Raw genomic sequence first — 21,091 nt, forward strand, 5'->3', positions numbered from 1 at the left:
CGCTGCATAGGGTGCCACAAATTATCCTTTAACTTGGCAATATTAATTAATGGCAATGCCAATATCCGTATGTTTTATACTGAACTGATTCTTCAGTGAAATAGTTTTATAAATAAACGTAACGTAACGTAAGTAAACGTACTAGTGCTCGACATGCTAATGCCCAATAGATGACACCTTGCTGTAACCTCTCTTGACAATGACTTAAGTTTCAAGATGACATGTACTGGGACCGGTACGTTTACCTATAAAAATTGGATTATGTTCTCTGAAATCCTCCTTATGTATCAATGAAGGTATCCGTCCGAATACATCCATTAAAAAACTGATTTTTTTTACACTTGCAAAACTTAGTTTAGTTGATCTTAGCTTATTCTTGTACAATATTAACTTATGGTTTATTCCCATGTGGCCGTGTGTCTTAGCTATTGGCAGTCATCTCATAGCGTGCGAGAAGAGGAGAGCCACCGTAGGAAGAGCAAACTTTGTAGGTATATGTGTTGTGTGTCTCAGCCTTGATATAAATATGTTTATAAATTCAGCAGTTTAACATCAGCCTGTATTGGTATATACTTTTCTGTGAATGGCATTTAATGTATGACAATTCGAAAAATGCAATGCATCAAACAATGAGATCAATACCGCGGCGTGGGTCGAGCAACGGTGCCCAAACCAGTTGTTATCCAGGGAAAGGAACCAAATTTTAACTTGCTCTCCCAACTTCGTATCTTACGCATTTATTCACTTGCAAATATACCTTTATTCCGAATAGAATAAAGTCAACATTGCAAAACAACACTAAACAGACACGCACGGATACAATGCGTATAATAAACGGTCGAATTGTTTACTTTCATATTTAATGCGAGTTAATTCACGCCGCATTAAGTGCCTCTCTTTAATCCGCCCTTATCTTATTTACCTTAAAAATACGCTTATTAATAAAAGTAAGAATTTTAATGGAAGCTTTCACATCAATGAAGTGTTTAGGGACTTGCCCTGAAAATAATCATGAAAATAATTCCCATGCTTACCATCGGCCCCACTGTTTATAACTGTACATCGGTGGACCTTATGCCTTTCGGAGATATTCCTATATTTAATTTGAAAACGTCTACATTTTGTATTATTCCATGTTTTATGAACTCATTACCTTCTTTTAGTAGGTAGATTTGCGTTTATCGGTATGTAACATAGTACTGTGTACTGTTACAAGTGGATGATATTTTCGAAGGAAGCAGGTACATAGGTATAACGTACATTATACTATCTTAAGTTTGTAAAACAAGGATGGACACTATATAATTTTACTAAACCGGCCAATAGCACGTCGGGCCATGCTCAGTATAGGGTTCCGTACTTCCGTAGTTACCTCTTCCTTCACAATAGGCTAAACGGGAGCTATTAGTACAGTAGATGATCAAATGGTGTCTTTACCGCGAGTTTAACAATCTACTTTTCATATCGAATGCGAGAAAACCAAATAAGACAAGGCAAATTTGCATAATCAGTAATTAAAGCAAAGATTGTACTGCAGTAATTTTAAAATGATTTGTTCATTAAGTAAAGTATGAAAATCAGCGGAATTGTCTTTTGATTTTAATTTTTTAACTTATTCGTTCAAAGAAGTCAAGTTCAACGTTTTGAGACATCTATGACTGTTATCGAACCATGATTCTAATAATAACATTTACAAATAAATAATGTTTTCACTTTCTACTTTCTCAGAGCCTTTGAACGTGAATATGAAATTAAATCAATAGATTTAATAGGTAATTATCAAGTGGAAATATACCATTAGCCTAGTTCCAAAATATTAGTTTATCTTTTTTGAAGTCATTAATTAATTGTTCTATATAGGACCAGAAGGCATAAGAAACAAAGCTGTCCTAGCATACCCACTTATTGAATGAATTTCATTCATAAAGTGGGTACGCATTTTGCAGCTCGCTGCACGCTGTACGTCTCTCGGTCCGTAGATCACAGGCATTTAACTATGGTGAACAAAGGTGAAGGTTGGAATTTGAGAGCATTATAGGTACCTATATTGTGTGTGCAACATAGTTTATTATTTAAGTACCTAACAGAAGAGGTCGGGCTGGGAGAAAGTGCTCTTTTAAATGTAGGTAACTGGAGGTGTAATTGGAAAATAAACCAATTTGTTCATTGTGTAAATTATTATAACCGTATAAATGTGTGCCCATGCAGTTTTATAACATAAAATGTAAGTAATTTAATTTTACACTGTGCACCGGTAAAAACGTGTTTAAACGTGATAAATATCGAATGATTGTTTCTTTTTCATCATGGCGCGTGGTGCAAGTTAGCAGAAAAAGAATATTCTAAATAAATAAAGCAATTCCGTTATGTTTATGTAGATATTACCTACTGACAGATAACTCACAGCCTAAACGTTTGAAATAAGGTCTTGAGATTTAATTATTATTATTGGATTAGTTGGTTTTTTAAGAAATGGCTTACCTACCTAACCTACTGTGGTATTCATGTGGCAATTTTCTGTTAACCATACATACCTACTTTTACGACATTTCATATATCAGAAACGTAAAAATCCCTATTATTTTTCAGATTTCCCGGTACCCACGTCATGTGGTTTGTTTAAAACAATGATAGTTTGCGTAAACAGGGAATGACAACTACATACATTCGTTGTTGCTCATAAGATGACCGACTTGTAAATGCCGCAAATATCTAGGATTTAAATGGGGAAGTTTATTTAATTCTGAAAAACAAAGAATAAAAAAACAAACTTAAAACTTAGTAATCTTTTTTTCAAACATTTCTTTAAATTAATTTATTTACAAACAAGATATACAGTATGTCTCTGACCATGGGGCTTTAAATCCAGGGCTTGATTTTACTCGCTAAACTGAGCTACTTTTACTATGGGACCAACCCTAAAATCGGGGATTTTTTTTTTTGCTTTTCCATAGAAAACGTCGACATCTGATCAGCCAAAATGTATGAAAAAGTAATAAAAAAATTTTTCGGGATTTCGGGGTTGGTGCCATAATAAAAGTAGCTCAGTTTAGGGAGTAGAATCGAGCCCTGGATTTAAAGCCCCATGGTCAGAGACACCCTATATTCAGTGGTATTATTTACTAAAAGTAATTAATAACTAAAATAGGCCCTAGAGGCATTGCACCAAGGATGCTGGCGGCATTTCCTCGCTGTCTCGCAATGCTGATACGTTGTGCGAGGTAGCCGCCAGCTCTTCGGTCACCAGTTACGTCAACCAGACGCTTCGCGATTTCTGCGAACAATGCGCGCAAATATGCGCGCTGGGACCCCATGGACCACTTACTATTTAAGTATAAAAACCTACAGATAAAATTTGGCCCAGATCGCCGTCAACGGGCAAGATATACTGATGTATATCCATGTATTTTCTCGCTGTATGGTGATACTGTGCAAAATAGTGGCCAGCCCTCTGGTCACCAGAAGCCTCTATTAGGCGCGCCGACAAGTCTTCGTACAGCCGACGCGCACTTGACCCCCATGGCCCCAAAGTTTCAACAACAAACGCCGCAAATATGTATGTACATACATAATATGTAGCTGATTCCCAGAGCGGCTATAATTGATTTAATGATAACATTAAGAAACCAAAGATTGTGTATCTATGTATAATTACATATATCTTTAGTATCTAATAATTAATATAACTAATATACCTACATTACTGAAATATTTTTTGTCGATATAAATTTAACCGCTCCGCTGACTCTTGTTTTTTAAACTCGAACGAGATATTAAACGCTACAGTTGGCCGGGATGTCGTCAAACATAACGGAAGGAAGAACGATCGGCATTGAGTGGCCACGTCGCCGTACGCGCATTGACTAACAGATCGCTACCTACCGACGTCCAGATATACATTGGACAAAGAATTAAGATCATCCATTATCCTCATCATCCGTGTCTAAAAAGAGGTAAAACTGAACGCTGAAGGGCTTCAAAAACAGAATTTGGAGTACGCCTATATAGTTCGTTTTTTTTAGCATTAGAAATAAGGTAAACAATCTTTATGTGTCTTTTAATTGAAAACATTTTAAAAATAAGTTACGGCAAATATGTAACAGTTATGAATCTAATACGATCATTTATATTCTTCTGCTTTCATAAGTAATAGTTACTGATTTTTAAAAAGCGTTTTTCAATTAAAAGACATGTCGAGATCGCTTACCTTCTTTCAAGTTCTTTCTAATGCTAAATAATTGGCCAAGCACGAAGTCAAGAATACGGTGTTCAGAGCACCGTTCCCTTTCTCTATACGCTTTACTAACTATATGTGCTCTATTGTGAAAAAAAACACAACGACAGTGAAGAACGGAATTCTTAATTTGAATTTTTTCAGATAAACTGCAATAATAAATATGATTCTTATTGAGCACATTGAGATAGTCAATTGGTTGGAAAGCCCGTTCGAAATTTAAAGTTATTTGCAATATAATAAGGTTGTATTTTGTAGATCTCTCGCATACTTATAGTAGGCTATTCAGAAAAAAAAAAATATCCCACAAAAATAAGCAAGCAGAATTAAACTTTGTATCAAAGACATACGTCATAAATTTCAATGCCAAAGTTTTAACTAAGGATCTTTCTTGCTAAAACTACTTCCTAATATGAAATGACCAGTGTAAGCATCAGTTAGCTAGCCCTAAGCAACCAAAGATCAGGCTGCAGTTGAAAAACTAATAAAGATAAAGTTAAGCTGATAATTTTCCCGCCGTCTCCATGCTTCTTTAAGTTGGGTATTGACTGGTCAGCTGCCTGTTAGCTATAGTTTTCGCGAAAATCGCCAGGACAGAGGTGAAAATTTTTGTATGAAAACTTGCAACTTTAAATGCATTTTTTATCGAAACTATTGCACTCTAAAATGAAGTCAAAATCAGTCCATCGACTCAATTTTTTGCAAGCTTTCTAATGGTACCCCACACGATTCTTACAAATAAAAAAAAAATCAGGCTAACCCTCTCAACCCCCTAAATTTCCCCCTAAAATCAGAAATCAGCAGTTTTGACTTATTCACAGTGTTAGTGATGGTACTTGCCATAACTATTCCAAATTTTAGGTACCTACATCAAACGGTCTTTGAGAAAAACGCATTTAACCGATTTGCAAGACCGAAGTGATCCCATAAGAGCACCGTGAACAAAGTTTTGTACGGTGCTCTAAAAAACGAACTATAAAAATTACTCATTAAATGACATATGGGGTAGGTAGGTACTTAATTAATTATAATTGACACAGATTTGGCAGTAACATTAAATGCATGATTTATGTATATAATTTCTTTTAAAGTACATATGGTGATAATTTACCACCCTAGTGGGGTAACTGGCACTATACGTGCGTCTGTCGAAAATTTAAAGGGCCATATGTACCTACCTACTGCAAAACGATGTACTATACACGCGCGTAAAGGTGTTCGCAACCCGTGTCGCTTTAAAACAATTTATCGCCACTCGTTGCGGATTTCCTACTTTTCGCACTTGTATCGTAATGTACTGTTAACAGTACTTCATTTCACTTACGAAGAAAGTCGCATCGTTAACCGTATTTGAAGCGCGACAGTGACAAATAAACATTTGAAAATGATTTAGCACGCGAACCGTGAAATTGGATGAAAATAAAGAAATGGACTTTCTTGTCATTCGATAGATTGAAATAGAATTTAGATAAGGTAGTTTATTTTGATAACCTGGGTGTGGTGAAAGTTTAGAACATTAGCTAAACTAGCTTAAAAATTCTATAATATCTACTATATACCTACTCTATACAAGAGGTTCTATTCATAACAGAGGCTAGTAAATCTGCCTACATACCTACCTATAATAGACTGACAACCTCCATACAACGCCGCATACCTCATTATTGTTACTGTGGCCCTTTTACTACTATTTTTATATTTAGCTCTGTGCGAATGAAAATTGGCACTTTATGTATAGAGGTAATATCGAAACCTTCGAAAAGTAAAATTATACTGTTTGGCTGACCGCTGTCACAGGCACAACAAACGAACGAACGAAGGTACAATTAATTAAAGCATTGAAGAAATGAGGTTTATGTCAATGTTTATGTGCAGGTTTTAGGTAAGTATTTATAAAGAACCGATACAGAACATGCATCTATTAGTTATTGTGAAATTTCAAGCATCTTAATTTGAATATATTTGAATATTGATAACAATGGAATCGGCATAACATGCTTCGGCACAGCCGACTCCGATTAGGGCGATTAGAGGATACCTACTAGAGCGACGACCTGGATGTGAACAAATTATTATGCCGTTAAAATTAGGCTAATGGCCGTTCACAGAGATTATGGAGATTAATTCAATTCTATAGGTACCTAAACGAAATTTGTTAGCAAACATAAATCACAGGAGGCAGGAAAGACAAATAGGTTTTGTTTTTAATAAAGAAGGAAAAGTTATTGCATAAAAATACTGTTATCCGTGATTGATTGTTAATATCCCACTCTAATTCTACGAATAATCATAGTGTTATCGATCTGTTCATATATGTTGAGTTGAGTGCGTGTAGATTCGGCAAATTTCTGATTTTTATTACGCAATTCGCGTTTCGTGTTTAGTGTTACTTGACGAGAGATTAACCGACTTTATTATTTAAAACAATTTTTTACTCGACATTTGGAATCTAAGAAAAGTTTCGTGTAGGTACTTGTATTTTGAGTATTCAGAAATGGTCGTAGGAATTACTGTCGTAGAAGATTTACGAGCAAAGATATATCTCTCTCATTCAAAGTTTCATGTCGGGAGAGACACTAACAAATTAGCTACCGATATTTTAAGAGATGGTACTTTACATTAAAACAATTAACTTTAAATAGAAATTAAGAAAACTTTTCATATATTGATGCTATACTCAAAGGGCTAAATATAACTAGGGACTGGAGTCCGCGAACAGCAATCAGATCGTTACAGCTATACCTGCTTAATATGTTTTTTACCCTTAAACTTGAGATCTTTTATCCCCATTGACGGTAACAAGAATAAAATACTAATAAGCGCCATTACGATAGGTATGCCCACGTGGATCTGCCATTCTGACGAGTAGAGAATAGGGTCCAAAGATTTACATTATTCTTCATATACCTATACTTGCCATATTATTTAATTACATATTTATTTGAGAAATGTGTCATTATAGTGCTATATTTAGTTACTTATAATAGCTTAGATGGATAGGTATATTTTTTGAAGTTAATAAAACAAACATGAATGAATAGTGTATTTTATTAATTTTCAGATTTTGTGGACATACAGTCCCCAACTGTAATTTTAAGCTAAGCGATTTATACCAGTAAATTAATTAGTACGATCTGGGGGCCAATTTTTGAATTTCGACCGCTCGATTTCCTGTATTTCGTTCTATAATATCTCTACTACTAGGCATTTAAATTCTACTAATGGAATTGAAAACGAGTGGTCAATACCACTCGATTCCAAATTTATATCGCTCGTATTTCAAAAATTAGCATTTCGATGTTTTCCATCGATTTTCAAGTGATGAAATCGAGCGATCGAAATTCAAAAATCGCCCCCCTGTGTCGACAATTTGTACAAGCGCACAAGAAACGCATTCAAATGGTAGGTAAGTATAAGTAGAATAGGTATAGATAACAAATATCAAACTCTACGATTTCCCTGTAGGTATTTACACAACAACATTGTTGTAGTAAAAATAATAGTCAGTATTTTATCTTCTCATATAGTGTCACATCTGCGCACGTTTGCACTGAGCGCTGAGCTTAGAACGCCTTGTAAGAAGTTGAAAGTATAGGTAAAGGGACTATGTGTGTTACAGAATATTATTGAAGCTAAAATACTAGCTATGTTTTTACCATAATTAAGGCATTATCAACATTGGGTAAAACATGATCAGTCAATTTACAAAATTAAAATTGTAAGAAAATAATGAAGTGAAATTCAAACATAGAGATTTCTAATTAGCGTAATAAATAAATCAAGTCATTATGCGAGAAACAAATTTAGTGGTAGGCAAGTTAATAGGTAATACAAATATCATTCGGACATTTTTTCAGTAAATTAAGGTACAAGATACAGGAAGATTATATTATTTATATTATACTCGTAGACTGAAACAAATTTTAAGTACCTACCTAAATGTCGCATTTGCTAGGTCTATCACGTATGTTATAAAGTCGATACCTAGAAGTACTAGAATATAAAATAATTGATTATGGCAAATAATGTATGTGTCGACAATTTGCGTCACCGTGATATTTTCCATTACAGTTAGATTATTACAATTACGGTAGGTATAGTCGTAATATTACATAGGTACTAAGCAAACATTCACTTAGAAATATAATTTTACTACATGCAACACGTATGAGGCCGAGTAACAGGGAATACAGTCACTATTTAAAGCTTTTAATAGGCAATAGGTACCTACGCCATTAAGTATACGCACATAAAATTTGATATAAATTGCACGCTTGTTTTTTAATAAACTAAGTACCTACTACCAATAACCGATATCAACTTGATGCTCGCTCCACGCTCAGAACATAAACAATAAACCCCGGATTTGTTTGAAAATCATTGCATTCGACACATACCAGCATATGTACATGTAGGAACATGCGCCATCATTGTCATCAACAGTGTTTGGAAAAAGTGTGAACCATTGCGTATACTTCGTATTTGTATTTGTAATGTCATTATCGCGCGATCTCCGCGTTATCATACGTCCGTAGGTCAGGAACAAGAAAATGTTTAAAAAATGCTGGGCTCAATCTATTTCCAAGCGTTGAACATCAGGTGGTGTGGTACTATACAGGACAATCGCAAAGGATTTTGTCGTTACTCATGCACATCTCATGCAGTACAAATTCATGAAATAAGCACACATTCATAACAAATACAGCTATTCGTTAATATTGAAAAAATACCGCTTCTATTTTTGACATCGTGAACAATGAGATCCGAGATACTGCGATGAATGAAAATGTGAACTAATTCAAAGAAATGAATAGATATATGCTTATGCTATTATTTTCTTATTTTATTTATATTTCTTAAGCAATATAAAGTGCCTAGTCATATTGTGGGTTCGGGTTGTTGAAGTTATATGTAATAATTAATTATTTAGAATCTGTGTGTGTGTGTTAGTGTTGTACATTATTTTCAAGAATTCGTACCGCAAAGGGAACAGCTAAATCCTCCTTGGTCGTACCATAGGTATATGTGCCACACCATCTGGCATTGGCATTAACTGGGGGGTCGTATTATGTCGTAAATATGTCTATTTATCCTACCGGGAAAAATATCTGAAGTTTTAAGTTTCTAGTTACTCAAGTGTCTAATTATTACCGGTTTTTTTGCTAGCACCAAGATGCCTCCAACACGTACCTACACATCAATAAGAGATCGAAATGTGATTGAATCAGTAACTTATTTGATCTATTAGTCCGATCGCCTATTGTTAGGTATTCATATCTAGAACAAGACTAATTGATATGGTTAGGTTAAAGGCATAAAGTTATTCATTGTAAGAATGCCCATTAACAATAGTAGGAAATTGATACAATCCGTGAATATAATATATGCTACTTGCTACAAACTGACAATCTATTCTGTGCATGTCATAAATAAAATGTTGATACTTACTCATAATTCTTGTAATAATAAGTTTCTACAATAAAATACAAAACTTAAAAATAAGTATAAACTTGTACCTACCAACAAATAAAAGAAACGAAATAATACTAAAACGCATTTTAATTCGATTTCTCATCTTAAGTACCTGTGTAATTATATTAAATAATGTGCTTTAGGTACTATATTCATTTAACCGATTAACATGGCATCGTCTTACAGCTACGATTTACTACATCGAACCTTATCTAAAGTAACAATCCAAGGCATTTCACATAGAATACTAACCTACTTTGAAATAATTAAGTAGAAAAAAAAAACAACTGACCTATAAACGTACCATATAATTAGTAGGTACTTATGAAAATTGTTACCTGTACAAACATATATTATTTACAATATATATTTCAAATCAACTATTGAAGGAATGTTGTTAAAATTGAGCAAATACTAATACCTACATAAGAAACCTACAATGAAGTAAACAAGTATATTATAAATTGATCGGTTACTTTGTTCTTAACATTGGTCATCAGTCAGTCGCTTTACTCGAAATTGATCATTCTTCAGACCCAAACGCCTGGTTATTCGTCATTCGAAAGAAGTGTGCTGTATCTGATATGCAGGCGTCTCGGAAACGCACGTCAGCAAATTTATCGAAACATACCTTATGGCAAAACACAACTTAACCGCGTAAATATTGAAAGAATAAACGAAGCACAAACTAGGTTAACTGGACAATACTATAAAACGAACATTAATGTACCTACAGTGTACACGCATAATTCAAAACAATGGAAATATGTCAGACTTGGTGCGTATAAACCACTCACAGTTTTATTCCATAACACATGTAGTTATCAAACTTGCGACGGGTAGTAAAACCTTAGCCTAATATTTTCTTTACCAGCAATTGCATAGGTATATTTCGGTCCTCCTCCTCATCTTAGCGTCATCCAGGTGGCGCGAAAAAAAAGCGCTTGAATCCGTCCGCACGCTAAATTCGATTTATCGACCAACGCTTAAAGTCAAAAATCCAACAACGCTTGATAAAAAGCGCCACCGCCATCGTGTGAATAAATGCACATGTATCCAATTGTGTCATTCAAACGCTTTTTTAACGCGCGTTGTAAAAGCGCTCCTGCGAATGCAGCCTAAAGGAGTCCAGGGACAGCGTTGCACAGAATAATATTTTCGCTATTAGTAGGTATGTATAATATATATGGAGTCTAAATACCAAGATAGAAGATAATTGAGCTAAAATGTATAGTCATAAAGATTAATACGTACCTATTGTATAAGTTCTATAGTCCAAGAAGTATATTCTATTACATAAGGGTATAACTATTAATTGATTTTTATAAGTGTAGGTATCACTATAAAGTATTTAAAGCCCGTACAACTTGATTAAATATTATTACAACACGATAAGTCTGTATGTTGATCTTATCCTGCTTATTTAAAATAAATATAAGGCAGTTTACACACTGATGTGGAGTCTAGATTCGACGTCGGTGTGGTAATCACCTAACGTGGTACCGAATGATCATGTTCTTTTTAAGGTTATACATTCTTAACTTTATTTAGATAGTCGAATCGTCATCAGAGTTAAATCGGACTCAACGAGGAACTCCGAGAATTTCCAATCTATTACCTACTCGTAAAAAGTACTAAGTACAGTACAAAGCCTACCCAGCAAAGATATTGCCCACACCGCACTATAATAGCAATAGCATGTGATTATTCTTTAATAGAGTTATACGTTAACTAACAACAATAAGTCATAAGTTTAAACCGCCGTCGTCCACCAATTATAAAATATCTTGAAAGTAATACATCATCAGACACCACGATCGTTTTCGATCTTTAAGTAAAGAAATTGTCTCTTTGCTGATAAATAGGCAATTCCACATCTGGAGAGCGGTCGTCCAAGTCGTCCGCGTTATTTCGCTGCGGCAACTCTTCTAACGCTTTCACTGTAAAAACCAATACAACAATTTAATTACATTTTAGTCCAACTTAACCTCCCGAGTCCTGACAACTAAAATATATAAAGGCTTCTACGGGTTTCAGGATTTTACCATACATATGAATGATATAATAAATATGACATAGTTTAGTTAAATAGATATGTCATATTCTTTAAAAATATTCTTGTCAGCCTCAAGAGGTGTTAAAGGTAAAGTCTATTTCAATAGAACTTGCTAACTATGTAAACAAACCGCCATATTGAAATTGTCTCTGAATGATGAATTTATTAGTGATGGGCAAGACTACTTACTACTTTACTAATGTCAAACCATATCGAATAATAAAATCCCAAAAGTAAAAAACAAGTAGTTACTTATTTTTAATTTGTTTAATCACGATCAGAAAACAAATTAGTACTTAAGAATGATGTATTGATGTATTTTATAACCGCGGCGGTAGGTACAGAGCGTGGGTTGGGTAGTGTGTAGCGGATTTATAACACAAACTTTAGTAACAACACTACCCATCATAGACAATTGTAGAATTTAAAAGAAACAAAACCGTCATTTCAACAGGTCCTAATAACCTAACTTATGAACCCATTTTAAACTTTTAATTAAATATTTATGTATTTTACGGAACGGACCGTTTCAATAGTGTATATGTGTATGGTTTCAATGGTATTTGATGAGGTGGTGTGAAAGTTCAAAGTGAAACAGTGATAAAACAAAGTTACGTTGTTTGTTTACATAGTTAGCAAGTTCTATTGAAATAGACTTTAGTAATTGTACGAATTTAGGACACGTCAAAAGAGAGTTTTAAAATTTAAAACTATGAAAATACAAAACAAACAAATGCAACTAAAATATTATATAATTTAGGGTCTACTCACAACAAAATGCAAAAACGAAACCATGCTGCAACAGTTCTTCGAACGACCGCTGTTCTAGCCAATTTACTTACAAATTCACTTAATAGGACTATAGTTAAGGATGATTTATTGATAATGCGTCTGATTTGTACGTGAGATTTGTATGTAAATGGTTTAATTATTTGCTGTTGGCGGTCGGGCCTTGCTCAGTGTTGGTTCCTGGAGAAAACGGGACAAAACAAAACAACATCAAGCAAAATAATGTTACATGCGTGGACACACGTGAACGTTAGTATCATCGACTAGTTTAGGGGTTCCCAAACTGTGCGTTGTCTCAGGGGCGTCAGAAGCACTATGCTTACTTCGCTCCCTATACATTCAGAGCTACACGTAGAGTATAGGTATCTTTGTTTATAAGGTAGTCGCAAAAATAAGTAGAACCTGTAAACGGGTTTGCGCTAAAGAAAACATTGGGAACTCCTGGACTAGATTATGAAATTACCAGACAGTTTCAATATGTTGCTTTTAAGGACGTCTAGTAGCAGAGCGTCCCTTCTGTTTTTTAATAAACTTTCTGATAATTCCAAAAAATGAATTGTTTAATTGTTTTATTTAATGTAACTTGCAAGATAAGTACGAGTAAAACATAAACTAGTGCATACGAACAAACTTGAGTCATTAGCATGTCAATAGGTAAAAAATGCATCAAGTGAAGTTAAGGGGTTTAATAACATTTGATTAATAAATCGTATTTCAAACAATCTACGTCCCAACCCTTGATTAACCAATATTAAGTATGTAAACCAGGTACATACAATGAACATGGTATGGTACGATTTATTAAACAAACTATAAACAATAGGATTTAAATTATATTTGCATCAAGTCATCACTCTTACCGGCAATGATTTTGCTCATTTCGGTGACCTGCTTGGCGAGCAGCTGGTTCATCTGCAATAAGTGTTCCCGCTGTCGCTTCTCTTCGCCGTCCGGGCTCTAAACGCGTTGTAAAAAGCAGACACATGTAGGTGTGCTAGATTACATATTTACAGCCAACATTCGAAGCTGCTAAACAAGCTTAGGTACCTATTTCGGAGGCAGAATACTTACATATATTAAGAATCTTAATGAATTAGAAACTATAATTTAAAAAAAAACGATTAGGATTATCAAGATATCTAATAGGTATTTACGACACAAGTGTGGAAAGTGGGAAATTCGCAACGAGTGGTGATAAATTAAAATACGACCGAAGGGACACGAGTCGACACGAGTTGCGAATTACCTATTCGCACGTGTATCGTACAACGTTTTACAGTACATAATTATGGCCCTTTCAATTTTAGACATAGGCACGGAAAGTAGCACCATATAATATGTAGGAGGTACTGTAATAGTAGTTTATGTGACTACTACATAATGAAAGGCATTAAAATACTAGTGTGGGTTTATGAAACGAATGAAATGAGTTTCATAATAGTATCACACGAGTGTTTTAATGCCTAATTATGTACAGTTACATACACTGCTTTATCTACACACATATTATAAACTTTCTATGATATATTCACTAACCTCATATTACAGCCGACATTGGGGCCCTTTCCTCTCTGGCGGAACTCGCGGATATGAGGTGGCGTCTCCGAAATATCTTTATCGCACATTTTACACGAAACTTTTGTTATTAAGTAGTTACTTTAAACACAACAAAACAAATTATTTTTTACTTACAAACTAATTAAAAGATAAACTGTACGTCAAATGGCGGCAAATGAAAACTTTTTTCACGCAAGTCACGCATCCGTAGTTTTTTTTTAATTCAGAGACAAACTAGAATCGGGGTCGATTACCATATCGTCCGATACCAACTTACATGCGAGATTTGTCAATATTGTATGCAATTGTCATTTGATTTCGATTAAAACGTCATCTCGACTGATATTATAATAGCGGTCAAATCAAATTGTTTTTTTTGTTCAGAGATGTTCGAAATTTGAATGCATTACCAAATCGATTTTGATATAATAATGAAGCTATTACCACATTTTCACAGATAAGAAATTTGCTGTAACAAAACAGTTTATCGTAATGTGGGCCATTATTTACGGATTTTGAAGGCATCATAGACAGTTTATGATATGTGTGTAGATAAAATAATTTAAAATGTTCCTTGCGTATAACAAAGATTAATAATCAGATATCTATTTCAAAAGCAACCTATATTTTCTGCCCCCGAAAAACTACCTAATACAACTTTCTATAATTTAGGTAATTTTTTGAAACGTTGGGTACGATGAAAGTGTGATCATGCAAAAGGAACAAAAGTCACCCGAGACAACATTAAAAGCGGTGCGAGCTGATTCAACATGCGAGATGGAAAAAAGTATGACTGAGGTTTTAAAATGATGTATTTAAAACGTATAGTTGTGATGTCAGACGTGGTAGGAAATATGTAGAGAACATAGTTGTTACGTTTACCATGTGCGATGATACGAGTAGGGAGATTTTATTAGAAATGCTATGGCTATGGGTTGAGATGGGGTAAGCGCTGCACATTCACATTTTTTTTTAATCTAAGTGCAGATGATGTCTACACTTAATTTGAAATAATACTTATGGATCACAAATGTTATGATACTTATGATTGCGCTAAACTAAACGGATGAAAATGTTATTTCAAATTTTATACGTATGTTATCTGTCTAACAATCGGGTATACTTTAATAGCATTATAGTGTATGTATTCGATTTCTATAAGTTTGAAATTAATTTACCTTGGTGTTGGGATCAGTCGACCCCGAAAGCATTTTCTTGATCGACTCAACCTTCTCTTGACGCTTCTGTTGCTCTTCGGGTGACAGTTCAGGAGGCTAAAAAATATTAAAAAATCAATTTAATAAATAATAATAATAAATATTAGGGGACATCTTACACAGATCAAACCTAGCCCCAAACTAAGCAAAGCTTGTACTATGGGTACTAGGCGACGATATACATACTTGTATAGATAAATACATACTTATATACATAGAAAGCAACCATGACTCAGGAACAAATATTAGTGTTCATCACACAAATAAATGCCCTTACTGGGATTCGAACCCAGGACCATCGGCTTAGCAGACAGGGTCACTATCCACTAGGCCAGACCGGTCGTCAAGTCAAGTCATTTGAGTAGCAAAACAACATATTTTTACAATTATATTTTCTTGGACCGGACTGGACCTAATTCCAAATACCTAATAAACATATTTATAATATAACAGTGGTAAAAACTAAGAGGGCGGGTCTAGAGACCACTTAGTTTAGCCCTTATTATGCAATGCAGGGCTTGCCTTTACACACCACCATCAAGGAGATGACTAAGGACAGACTCTTGGAATTGGCCCTAGATGAATGGCGATGAGTCCATATTCCACCTGTCAGATTTCCAATTTGAAAACAAAACATTTTCCTAAAGCTGTGAAAATTTGTTTCGATTTGCCCTACGTATATTTAATTTTTTTAACGATCACGACGGCATCGCGCGCTCCATGGCCGCCTCATCCAGCGACCGAGCCAGAGCACGAGTTACCTTCTCCGGGATGTAGCGCTCCGGTATGAGGATCTTCTGCGGCGCGGCCAGCAGCTGGTCAATGGAGTCGGCGTAGCGCTGCGGCGGCGCCAGCGCTGAGCGCACCACGTCGGGCGGGGCGCGCAGTGCGCGCTCCATGTCCGCGTCGTCCAGCGACCGGCCCAGCTTCTGAGTACGACGAACATCATCATCATTTCAATAAGTATATTTGTAGTCTGGCAAACCAATTTGTCAGTAGAAAACCACGAAATCGAGACGTAAAATATGTACTTGTGTTTTAATCCCACAAATTTCTCAAAAATTACACTTGTAATCCATCCAAGTCGCGAGTCATTTAATAACGACCCACCCATCGAACACCGAGGATCAAACACAAAAGTCTGTGCGGATAGAGAAGAGTCGTGGAATATAAGGGAAACATTCACATTCTAAGGCTCTTCTCTTTCCGCACTGACTCTAGGAAAGGAAAAATCTAAAATGTACTTACAAGGGGAACATGTACTGTCAATAAAGGTAATAAATAAAATGTAGGTACTCTATTCATATTAAATTAAAGTTTAATTTCGCTTGACAAGGAGGAAGAAGAAAAACGTACCGAGCGAGAGGCAAAAGGGAGACCTCTGACCCTTTCTAAATGTTGCAGTTTAAGAAAAGTAAAGCTCATTTCGAAGTTTGAGTATTTGGCATGACAATAAATAAAATATTTAACATGTTTATAACTGCCACCAAACCAAAGAGGATTTGAAGAAGAGAGTTACTGTCATGGTAAATTATGAACAGGTTTAATATTCTGTCGAAAGATGGCAGTAAATGAACTGTAGCTACATAATTTACTTTGACAATCCGTCTCTATAGACTTTATTCTCTTTGCTCCCACGAAGTACCTAATTGCTACTTAATATTCTTAAGTGCGTTACCGAATAAACTAGCACCGCAAAATCTATAAGAATGCCATTCCTTTTGATAAAAATGTTAACAGCTAACCAAACATAACTGTGGCAGTAACGTAAAGAAATAAAAACCGGCCAAGAGCATGTCGGGCTATGTTCAATGTAGAGTTCCGTAGTTACCTGTTTGGCACAATAGGCTGCTTTGAACGGGGGCTATTAGATGGAATCCTGTGTATAACAAGCCAAATGGAGTATACTTACATCTTGATTGTACGCCTCCTTTGGCATTTCGTTCAATGTTTTTGCACTTAGATGATGCGGTGCTGTGTAATGCCTTCGCTTCTCCTTTGGCACTTGTCTCCTGTGCAGAGACCCGTTCTTAGGCACGTCCCCGGACATCTCAGTTATGATTTGTTTCGCCGCCTCGCTTTTGAAGATGGGCGACAATTCCATATGAGATCTCGTCAAGCTGCCAATGCTGCTCGTTTTCGACAACGGATCGTTTGTCAGAGTTCTAGCGCTATCCGTGGGACTGTTCAAATATTGAGTCGAAATCGAAATAGTTTTATCGTAACCAGACTTCTCGTAACTTCTATTATAACTGCTGCTAAGTGAGGATATGTCTCGAGAATAATCATAGTTTGATAGGGACGGGCTTGATGGATATTTAGGACTAAGTTCCATGGAAGACATTTTGTCGTTCAGTCGAAGATAGTTTGGAGGTTCGGCAGGTTGGGGCTTAGAGTAGTATTCTTCAAATTTGCTAAAATCAGTTCGAGGCACAGACGAAGCTCTGGAGTAGTTGGAAGACTGGATGAGCTCCTCTTCTAAAAACTGGTCAAGGTTGGCAGTGATGTTATTGGAAGGCCAGTCGGACATGGGTTGGAGAGAACGCTCTCTATCCCTTTGTCGTCTTTCACTTTCGCGTTTCACTATGCGCACAGTTTTGATCTCCTGTTTTTCTACATTGGACAGGTTCGCTGAAAGCAAAAGTAAAATACATTTACATTACTTACTCGCGAAAGGCATTAATTTATCTAATTATTTATATGGCTTACCGAATCCGCCATTTTGCATTTCCTCGCTGGTCATAGGAGACATGACGTCATTCCCCCCTCCTCTCGTGTCCACATACAGCGGTACGTCCATGTTACTGCTCTCGTAATTACCAGGGGACATGACTACGCTACCCATGTCGTAGTCGTAGTCAGAGTTGCCGTGGTCGGTTGTATGACCTGTGTCTAAGTTGGTTTCTTGCCATGAGGAAGTTGGACGACGTTTACCTGTAACATTGGAAGATGTATGAGAATAATGATCTCGAAGATACAACACGAACAGTGAACACTAAATATATGAATGACAGTTTAAAAAAATTGAGACAAAATAATAAATTCTTACCGGGTAAAGAATCGTGGGTAGTCTGCAAAGCATGAGACTGTTGCGTGAGATGCCTCACCGCCCGACTGAGCTCCTGCCGCTGGCGCTGCAAGGCCGACACTAGCTGCTGCACCCGTGATACTTCTGTAAAGCGTTTACCAGGATTTAAGTTCAAATATAATGGTCCTATGTCGGGATTATATTTATTTTAACTAATTTTGTCGGTGACGTGACATGTATGGCAGAAACCTCCATAAATCTATAGAATATACCGTTGAACTTAGCTCAGTCATCAAATGTTATGCCAAATAAGAAGTATTAAAAACAAACGTCTAGTACCTACACCCAAGTCACCCAACACTTTCGTTGACAGCCCGGAACCCGGAACACTCACCGCTGTCTACCACAGAAGGGAAGTTCGTGGGCGCAGTGCACAGTGTGCACACACATATATTATTTTTATTTTGTTTGTTAAATTGTAATGTAAGTATATATTTTTTCAAATCGAATTCCCTATTCAATAACATTTTATTACAGTGAAATAAAATAAACAATGTCCCACTTTTCATGATTTGGTACCAGTTGGACAAGGTATATCTGCAGCGCCTTGCGCAAAGTTTGGTGTAACAATTGGCCTGATGACAAATTTTGAAATCCCTTTTAATATTATCGGTACACTTGTATTGGTTCCTAAAAACACAATACTTCAGCTATACTCATAAGATTTAACATAAATAATTGCATTTTATTATAGCTAGTTTAAACCTCGCGCGAAAACGCCTCACACGACATTTGTGACGTCATAAATTATGGTGGTAGACATTGTTTACATACTTACAGTTACGAATTTCCCTTGAATCCGAATGATATTTTTAATTCAGCACCATATATTACGATTAGGGGTGATAAATACATTACAAAAATTGTTCACAATAAGTCATTTTATACAAAGACTCTCACACGGTTGCAATTTAAGATGAATTATTTAGATACATGTAAATTTTGAGTGAAAATCACCGAGCGCCGGGTTTACTTTTTAATTTTTTCTAGTTACGACAGCCAACATGGCAATGATAGTTCCATTCAGCCAAAAAATTAAAAAAGTTTTTTTGTGAAATATCGTATTATTTAGCGTTTTATTTATATAATAACAAATAAATATTTACTTTATATCGTGTAATAATATTTTTTGGACGTAATAAATGTTTAGTGGCGAAATAATATTTTTTTTGAACTTCCAAACTCATTGGTGAGGACGTAATGGATTACAGTCAATGAGGTTGTCTATGTTGCTCTAAGAAATATATCATACATTGATGACGTCAATTCTTAGCTCGCTTCTGATTCGCGTTTCAGTCAAAATGGCCGATTAGAGAATTTTGCAGTTTTATTTTATTGAATATATTAATAATCCTAATGTTTATACTGAGATTGGGCCATTTTTTAGAATCGTATTTACGTATATGTTTCTTTGAAACCATTATTTCCATGATTCTTTGTTACTGTCATCAGGCCAATTGGAGATTACTGACCGTCTTCGAGCATGGCGGTGGCGTGCGCGGGCGGCGGGTGCGCGGGCGCGGCGGCGCGGCGCGCCTGCAGCGCTCGCCGCAGCTGCTGCAGCTCGCGCTCCAGACGCGCGTTATCGGCCACGGTCTGCTCCAGTTTCTGAGTAAAACATTCTAATATATTACACTTGGTTTTGTATTCGTTTTAATATTTATTAAATTTATTAATAGCTTGCCGGTTAACAAATAGTCAATGACACACAAATTCAGGGAACAGTTGAAATTATCGTGGGTAGCTATGATTTTTTTCCAATGTACCGCGTAAATTTTGAATAATAAAATAAATTCATAAAAGTACCTAAATCCAAACCAACCATAATTTAACACATATCATTATTCATTATGTTACAGTCACGCTATCTACAAAGTGTTATTAACTAAAACTACCTATGTGTCTACAAATGTAATACTGGATTAGTAAATAATTATTATTATAGTTAACCACGAAAGAAAATAGAAGGTTCAAACAGTCCATTACCATGGCAAAAAACTAAAATGTAGAGCTAGATAGGGTGCTTAAATCTAAATTAACACGCACTAATGCATGCATCGGTAAGAAATTTAAAAACAAGCACAAAATAATTACAATCTCAGAATAGCTACTCAATTATAAAATTACCTATGCATGACTCACAACGTCTATTTTTACAATAAAGTCATGCAGTAGCGTGTGCTAATAAAACTTAAAAAATAATAATAAAATAAGTGCATGGCATAGATGAAAACCTTATAAACCTTAGAATTAAGTGCCAGCAGGGCGTGCACTCGGGCCAGCTCGGCCTCCAGCGACCCGCTTCCCAGCTCGGGCACGGCCGACGCACGCTGGTTCGTGATATGTGACAGATCGTTTCTGGTTTGTACGCTGTCTAGTTTACCACGAACGCCTGAAATATTATAATTGTTTCTTTAAATAAATAAATATTATGAGACAATCTTACACAAATCGAGCTAGCCCCACAGTACCTACACTGAAAAAAAAACCTGGTACTGGTAACCAGAATCTGGTTAGCTGTACTATATTGTCTTGTTGTATATGTGACGACAGGACACTTTGTAAACATAACCAGACCATTCTTGTTAAATTAAATTTGTTAATTCTATGAAGTGTATAGTAGTGGGTATAAGACTTTTAGTAAACCCAACTAGCCGGTCTGTTAATGGTTACTAAAT

General features: G+C 35.7%; 2 protein-coding genes across 5 annotated transcripts in view; one reads left to right on the top strand and one right to left on the bottom strand.

The window, feature by feature from the left end:
• The window catches only part of LOC134796104 (uncharacterized), a 349,320-nt gene that overhangs the window by 80,501 nt on the left and 247,728 nt on the right, over nt 1-21,091 (top strand). The gene's annotated exons all lie outside the window — the stretch shown is intronic.
• The window catches only part of LOC134794690 (uncharacterized), a 72,271-nt gene continuing 60,955 nt past the window's right edge, over nt 9,776-21,091 (bottom strand). For 2 of the 4 annotated variants that reach the window (XM_063766503.1, XM_063766484.1), the window contains 9 exons: nt 20,648-20,805; nt 19,886-20,021; nt 18,375-18,497; nt 18,035-18,259; nt 17,238-17,956; nt 16,087-16,254; nt 15,287-15,382; nt 13,412-13,508; nt 9,776-11,646 (listed from right to left, as the gene is read on the bottom strand). In XM_063766503.1, coding sequence (XP_063622573.1) covers nt 11,537-11,646; nt 13,412-13,508; nt 15,287-15,382; nt 16,087-16,254; nt 17,238-17,956; nt 18,035-18,259; nt 18,375-18,497; nt 19,886-20,021; nt 20,648-20,805 — 1,832 coding nt within the window. In that variant the 3' untranslated portion in view covers nt 9,776-11,536. Of the gene's footprint in view, nt 11,647-12,533; nt 12,732-13,411; nt 13,509-15,286; nt 15,383-16,086; nt 16,255-17,237; nt 17,957-18,034; nt 18,260-18,374; nt 18,498-19,885; nt 20,022-20,647; nt 20,806-21,091 lie in introns of all 4 variants that reach the window. The other 2 variants (XR_010144710.1, XM_063766492.1) reach the window with 2 other exon arrangements.

Source organism: Cydia splendana, chromosome 1 (assembly GCF_910591565.1).
Source record: "Cydia splendana chromosome 1, ilCydSple1.2, whole genome shotgun sequence".
NCBI lineage: Eukaryota > Metazoa > Arthropoda > Insecta > Lepidoptera > Tortricidae > Cydia > Cydia splendana.